The sequence below is a fragment of the Chinchilla lanigera genome, unplaced genomic scaffold (assembly GCF_000276665.1).
Source record: "Chinchilla lanigera isolate Chin_1 unplaced genomic scaffold, ChiLan1.0 scaffold00085, whole genome shotgun sequence".
NCBI lineage: Eukaryota > Metazoa > Chordata > Mammalia > Rodentia > Chinchillidae > Chinchilla > Chinchilla lanigera.
Window position 1 is genome coordinate 1,962,901 of NW_004955486.1, and position 7,810 is coordinate 1,970,710.

The 7,810-nt window shown below is 52.2% G+C and overlaps 1 protein-coding gene across 1 annotated transcript in view; it reads right to left on the reverse strand.

Annotated features, from left to right (window-relative positions):
* Positions 1–4,870: 4,870 nt before the first annotated feature.
* Positions 4,871–7,810, reverse strand: part of Plod1 (procollagen-lysine, 2-oxoglutarate 5-dioxygenase 1) — a gene marked incomplete at its 5' end in the record, with an annotated part of 22,791 nt that continues 19,851 nt past the window's right edge. Inside the window, 2 exon segments of the mRNA XM_005403978.2 lie at positions 4,871–5,680; positions 6,586–6,711. Coding sequence (XP_005404035.1) covers positions 5,525–5,680; positions 6,586–6,711 — 282 coding nt within the window. The 3' untranslated portion in view covers positions 4,871–5,524.

A 7,810-nucleotide genomic window follows, 5' to 3' on the forward strand; every position in this document is an offset into this window, starting at 1 on the left:
CTCCAGCTGTCAAGGGGCCAGGAAAAAACAGCGGTGCGGATTCCAGGTTCCCTTATTTGGCTTGTTGCCCCAGAATCTGTCAGTTCCGGAATCATGACTTGAATCTTGTGATTTTTTTTTTTAGACAAGCGCCCTCAGTTGGACCAGACCGTTAGGGGCAGTGACTCATCTAGGGAAACAGGCTGGGGCCGGCTGCCCTTCAGTTGCCTTTGTGGAAGTCAGGACAGCAGCAGCAACATACTAGGCTCAGAAGCTGACTGCCCAAGCTCAAGTGTCAGTCACTGGGCCTCTCATTCTGTGCCAGGCACTAGGAGACAGCAGGAGACGGCTTCGGCAGGGAGACTCCGAGGCTGGGCACTGTTAAGTGGCTACTGAGAACCCATAATGCCCCAGGTGCAATCTGAGACGTGCCCCAAGACTTGGTGTGAAAAAGAATGTAAACCGTCACGTCAGTATTTTTATATTTTGGATAAATTGGGTTAAATAATATAATCATCTAAATTTGCACTTTTTTAAACTTTTAAAATCATGGCTACTAAACCAGGTGAGGTGGCATATGCCTGTAATCCCAGCTCTCTGAGAGACTAAGACAGGAGGATTGCAAGTTCAAGCCCAGCTGAAATTTAGTAAGATCCTGTCTCCAAAGGATTTAGCTTAGTGTGAAGGGCCTGGGTTCGATCCCCAGTACTGTGAACGCAAACAAACAAAAATGTAGCTACTAGAATAATCTAAATCGCATTCACATTTGTGGCCCACATTGTATTTCTATTGAATAGCACTGTCTAGGCAGGCAGTTAGACCTAAATGGGCCTGGGAAACCAAAAAGTACAAAACAGCAGGCTTTGCCAGTTAAGGAAGAGTCTGATGTATAATATATTTATAATTCTTTCTGAGGTCTCAAACCTAAGGCAGTCCCACAGAGCACAGTGACGTTATGCACACCCCTACTGACACCCCGCCACCTGGCCATCTAGTTCCACACAAAGCACACAGCGTTCCTGGCTGCCAAACACATGAGCTAGTCATATTAGGAAAGGAAATGTTCTTTAAAGACTCTCCTGCCTTGGTTTGGGACCTGATTTAAATTAAGAATTTACCCTTTGAGCCGAGTGTAGTAGAGAACACCTGTAATCACAGCATTTGGGAAGCTAAGGCAACAGGATCACAAGCTGAGCCCAGTCTTGGCAATTGAGTGAGATTCTGTCTCAGAAAAGGGCTGGGGATTTAGTGCAGTGAGATAGGCCCTGAGTTCAATCCCTAGTACTACAAAAAATATATATTTTGTAAATTTCTGTAATTTCAGTAATACTGACCATTTAACAAGGACACAAAGACATTTTGCAATATCAAAGTAATTTTTAACTAAAATGTTAATAAGCATTGCTGATAATTATCATACCTCAGTGTCTCACTGAGTTGCCCAGGCAGGATTTAAAAAAAAATTTTTTTAGACGGGGTCTCAGTATGTAGCCCAGGCTGGCCTTGAATTCATGGCAACCCAAAAGCCTGGGAATCAGCCCGCATCAGCCTCCTGCATCAACCTCTGGAGTGCTGGGACTACAGGTATGTGCCACTATACCCAGCCCACCTATGGTCTTGACTGCATTCTTTTATCAAGGGCACAAAGAGCCAAGGACCAAGGAAATGAGGGGTCAGTTCCTTGCTGTGCCGGGACCTGGCTTCCTGGCAACAGCCCTGCCCCATATGCAGGGTAAAATCTAGCCAAAGAGCCTCAAGAGGTAAACCAGTACTCTGGGGCCTGTCCTAGGAGGCGGGTCAGCGGAAGCTGTCTCTCCCTTATCACCTTCGGGGTGGCCACCTCTTCTGAGTGTCTGACTGGACAGCGGGGCCATGTCCGGGCCCTGCCTCTGGGTGTGACCAGGCCTCTGTCTGGGATGTGGCATTTAGTGGGGCCTCAATTACCAGCTGTCTCAGAAAGTCACTGATTGTTTCTGTTTCCTTAATTTCCATAATCTCCGGCCTCCCTCAGAAACTCTCATTGGTCAGGAACTGTGAATTCCATTTCCTTTCTCTGACAGTCTTGCCAAGTCAGGTGGAGGCCTGAAGGATCTCTCAGCATCTCTCCTGTCCATTTCCTCCTGGTCCCTAAACCTCCCTGCAAGCATGGGCTCAGGCCCCGGTCATAAATTCCATTTATCGGCGCTGGGGATACAGCTCAGTGGCACAGCGCCTGCCTGGAAAGTGCAAGGTCGTGAGTTTGATTCCCGGTACCAAAAAAAAAAATTCCATTTATCATGACAAAAAGGTGCTACAGTTAAAAACCCCAGACTAGGATGTAGCTCAGTGGTAGAGCATGCGGTTAGCACGCTTGGGGCCCTGGATTCAATCCCCAGCACCCCCCACAAAAACAAAATAAACTCTCTCTCTCTCCCTCTCTCTCTCCCTCTCTCTCTCTGTCTCTCTCTCTCTGTCTCTCTCTCTCTCTCTCTCACACACACACACACACACACACACAGTGCATGCACAGACCAGCTCAAGAACCTTGTTATGGTTTAGAATGTTCTCCAATGCTGCCAGGGGTACAGCTCAGCAGCATGGTGCTTTCTTGGCAAGAACGAGGTCCTGAGTTCAATTCCTGGTACCAAAAAGTAAAATAAAATAAAAAATAGAATGTCCCCCAAAAGTGTTTTCTGTGGTGGGACTTATGTGAGTGGATTGGATCGTGGGGGTGTGATACCTTACAGTGGATTGATGAGTTTATGGCTAAATATACTGTTAGGGGGAGGGGTGTGGTTAGAAGAGGCAGGTCACTGAAGGTCACTGAGGTGACGCCTCCCTTCTCTCTCTGCTTCCCGGCTGCCCTGGGTTGAGCCGCATTCCTCCACCACACCCATCCACCACGTACTGTTTCTGCTTTGGAGCCAGTCAGCCATGGACTGAACCCCCTGGAAACTGTAAGCCAAATAAACCTCTCCTTTAAGTTATGGGTGTCAAGTAATACAGGCCAGTGACAGGAAAGTGACTAATATAAACACCCAAGGAAGGGGCTGGGGATTTAGCTCAGTGGCACAGCGCCTGCCTGGCAAGCGCAAGGTCGTGAGTTCGATTCCCAATACCTGAAAAAAATAAGAAAAAAACAAAAAAACAAAAACAAAAACAAAAAACACCCAAGGAAAAGATTAGACATGGTAGCTTCTGGAGGAAATGGGCAGTTTGGAGTAAGAAACAGAGATGAAGATCTATGCTATTTGAACTTATCACAGGCCAATTTTGAAAAACCAAAAAATTAAAAATCTTTCGAAGCCATCCATCCAACCCTCAAGTGATTCCAGTAGCCTCCTGAGTAACACGCACTCTCCTTAGCCTGGTGCAGTGGTTTGGATGCATCACCCATACATTCCTATGTTGCAGACTCACTCCCATGTCTTACGGTGATGACATTCAGAGGTGTGGCCTTTGCAGAGGGTTAGATGAGGTCCTGCAGGTGAGACAGCACCAGGGAAAGCAGAGCTAAGCCAGCTGGCTCCCTCTGCTCACCGTATAAAGGTACAGGAAAAATGCCCTCACTAGATGTGGGCATCTTGGACTTGGACTTCCCAGCCTGTATGACCATGGGCTCAACAGACCTCTCTTCTGTATAAATTACCCAGGCTGTGCTATTTCCTTATAGCAACTGAAAACAGACTGACACCTGGAGAAATGGGCCTTTACATTCTGATCCACCCACTCCAGCCTGCCTGCATGCTGCAGGCCTCAAAGGTCTCTCTGCCTGTTGGAAACCTGGCCTGTCTGAGGCTCAGCCGACGTGGCACTCTCAGCCTCAGGACCTTTTGGGCTGGATGATTCCTTTCCGGTGGTGGTGGAGGATTGCCCTGTGCACTGCAGGATGCGCAGGACCATCCTCTGCCTCTATCTGCTGGATGCCAGTAGCATCCACTGCTCCAGTGGTGACAACCAAGACTGCCTTCAGACCTGGCCTAACGTCTCCCTGGGGTCAAGATCCTTCTCAATGGACAGCATCGGGTTATGCCAGGCAACTGGTTCCTCCTGCTACGCTCCCACTTGTTCTTATGTCTCTGTGACATTGATCAGAGCTCACTGTGAGCTGCATTTAGGTTTTCTGTCCCTGCCTCCCCCGACTGCTGGCTACCAGTAACCTGGGAGCAGGGATCTGACTGCTTCAATTGCTGAAACCATATTTAAATCGTTGCCCCTACCATTTACTTGCTGTGTGTTTTTCAGTCAGTGATTTGGCCTCTCTGAGCCTATTTCCCCATGTGTAAAAAGGAAATAACAACCCCTACCCCAAGTGCTGTGTGCCAAGTGCCTGACATGCTATAGCGCAGTCTGCAGGAGGTGGATAGATGGAAGATCTTAGGACTAGAACATGCCCAGATGTGATCAGGATACTTAGCCCAGGGTGCCAGAGCATCAGTTCTCCCTGTTGATGTTTGCAGGCCAAGTGGTTAGGGGGCTCCGGAGTGGAGCTGACACCTGATGCAGGTCTGGACAGGAAGACGTGTGCCTCAGGCAGCCAGGGCCTGGCTCACAGCAAGGGTTTCCAGAATAAACAAATGCCACGGAGGTCACATGGCCCTGGGTTTGGGCAACAGGAGTCCCTGAGTCCGCTGACACACCCTTTCCTACCTTACCAATTAGGAATGCTGCTTTTTTTCTCTTTCTGTTTGTTTTTTGAGACAGTCTCATTATGCTTTCTAGGCTGGTTCTGAACTCACTATGTAGCCCAGGTTTGGCCTCAAACTCACTGTAATCCTCCTGCCTCAGCCTCCTGAGGGCTGGGATTAGAATTATAGGCATGAGCCATCACGCCTGGCAAATAGGATTTCTACCCCCAACCCTTCACTTGCCAGCCACACACACACCCGCCACCCCAAAGCACCCTCCACTCTGTGGTTTGAACACCTTTAATAGAACTCCTGTTTCTGACTGTCCCTCTCCCCAGAGGCACTGGGACAGAGCGACCCAGTGCAGTTTGGACATGTTGCTTCTTCTTCCGAGCTGCAGCTGCGATGCTTTGCTGTCCTCTGGAAGGTTCTGAGTCATTGTCTCCAGGGACAAGAGTTTGTTCTCAAGACGGAGCCTGGAGAGAGGGACTTCGGCAGCCCAGGGCTCAGGGTGGAAACCTGCCCCTGAGCAGGTCTCTGTGTCACCCCAAAGCTGAAGACAGAATCCCAAGGGGCTGCAGCTGCGTCAGAGGAGCTCGGGGGCGTGGCTTCCCCCTGCACTTGGGTAGCCCTGTTCCGTTCAAGTCCTGCCCATAGAAGAAGGGGAGGGAGAGGATGCTGGGTGTTTTGTGGGGAAGACAAGTCACTAAAAGTGTGGAAACGATCCATGCCCCCATGGGGCTGGCCCTGGAGCACCACAAAAGCCCGCGGGCTGCTCTGCCATTGGTCTGGCTCAGTCCCCCCAATGGCAGCACCGAGGGCAACAGAAGTCAAGGGCCCCGAAGCTGCGCCGGGAAGGCTGGGACCCCAAGGCCCCGGGACTGCTGGGCAGTGGTTGTCGGCAAACGAGAAAGGTCCAAGGGCACGCGCTTGGCCAGTTAGGGATCCACGAAGGAGACGGCGATGTAGCGGGTGCCCCTGGTGGTGGGGAGCCCCTCGTGGTAGTGTGTGAGCCGCCCGGGGTGCATGAGAGCCCAGCCCTTCCGTGGGGCTCGGATGGAGCAATTGTAGCGCAGGAACCGACAGCCCCCGCCCTGGGAGAGAGGAAGAAAGGAAGCGTCAGTGCTGAGAATGCCGCTGCCCGGTCCCTATTTGCCAGCCTGGGGCTCTCCTGCCACAGCCACGTGGCCCTCAGCACAGTAACCTGAAGACGCCCTGTGGGGTGACAGCCTCCAGCCTCCCGGGGAAGACAGCAAGCACCGACACAGACAGAGAGCTCTGGCCTTGCAGCCGGGCAGCCCTAGACAAACACTGCTCTACCCTCTGCTAACTTCGTAACCAACTCGAGCCTCAGTTTCCTCTTCTGTAAAGTGAGGGTGAGACTGCCCTGAGCTGTGGGAACTGGCTTGCTTAGAGCGCCTGGCTAGCGTGTGTGAGGCCCCGGGTTCCATCCCCGGTACTACCAACAAAACCAAACTAAAACAGAGGTTTAAGGAGAGGGCAAAGGCCTGCTCGCTCCCCCACGGACCACAGGCAGAGGCTCCCCATGCCTTCCTGGGTTCCCAGCTCTTCCCCCAGCCCCACACCCGGCCTCCACCACCCTTGCTGCTCCAGAAGTGGCCTTCCTTCTTCCTCCCACAGGCGGGGAGCCCTGAGCCCCGCATCACTTCAGGCAGTGACCTGCTTGACCACGGTGGTTCTCAGAGCTCCAGGGCCAGCACTCAGCGCTCCCACCTGAGACCGGAGCAAACAGCGGGCCACAAAACGCGCCTGAGGCCACAGAGCTAGAGAAGGGGAGGAAGGTGGGACCCAGAGCCAGGCAGTCTAGTCCCAGACTTCCTAAGGGTCACCTTGTCACCTCAGAAGCCACACCCCTCCTGCCAAATGGCACCCTGAGCCCACCCCTTTCACCCCCCATGCACCTGGCACCCCGTCCTCTGGCTCTGGGGCGCTGGTGTACCCTGGGTCCCCTGCCTCGGCCACTCCGGGCCCTGCTCACCTCGTAATCCTCCCCCACCCGGTTCAGGGCGATGTTGACAGTGAAGGTGGAGGCATCGTGGTGGGGCATCAGTGAAGGCTGCTCGTCTGGCTTGTAGCGGACAACAAAGGCTAGGTCGAACTGGGCCTGTGCAGGGCAGGGGACAAGAGAGGCCGGTGAGGGAGGGGCTGGGGTCCAGCAGGGCCTGTCCCGTCAGTGTGGACGCTGTATCCCCAGGTGCCCGGAATAGTGCCAGGCACAGAAGATCCTCAAGAAAAATACAGGGAAAGAAGGGAGTGAGCAGGGGGCGGAGTGAGTTGGGGGAAAGAGAAGGAAAGAAGGAGAGGAGGAGGGAAGGAAGGAAAGAAAGGGAGGGAGGCAGGAACGAATTCAAGCCCCGTGGCCCTTGGGACCCCCATCCAGGCCTCTGCTTCCTTCAGAGGCACCCCGGGCACGTCCAGAGCAGGGGCTGGAGAAACCACATGAACTGGGACAGATGGAGCCAGCTAGAGAGTGACCAAGCCCGAGACTCAGCAGACAGACACATAAGTGATGGCGCTGGAGGGAACCAGGGAGGAATGGGCACGTGGGCCAGCTGGCCCGGGGCTTGGTGGGGGGCTGGGGTAGAGGCCATGGAGGCCAAGGTTTAAGGATTTGGAGGAGAGATTCAAAAGGGGTGAGCAGAAAGAACGGCTGTCATCAAGAAATCGAGTAATAACAAGTGCTGGCGAGGCTGCAGGGAAAAGGAACCCTTCACACCACTGGTGGGGACATAAACTAGTACAATACTGTGGAGATCAGTATGGACATTGCTCAAAAAAAGTAAAACTAGCCAGGTGTGCTGGCACATGCCTGCAATCCCAGCACTCGAAAGGCTGAGGCAGGATCACCCTGTTTGAGACCAGCTTGGTACACAGTTCAAGGCCACCCTAAACTACAGATAGCAAGACCTTGTCTTTTTTTTTTTTTTTTTGGTACCAGGAATCAAACCCACAACCTCACACTTGCCAGGCAGGGACCATGCCACAGAGCTATAACCCCAGCCCCAGACCCTGTGTTAAAAAACCAAAAAAAGCACCAAACTAACTAGAACTAGAAATTCCACGCAATCTAGCTATTTTCTTTCTGGTACCTTCCTGATCATATTGCAATGATACATGCACATTCATGTTTATAGCAGCACAACTCATAATAGCTTGGAAGTGGCCCCTGTCTATCCACGGATGAATGGATGAAGAAAATGGAT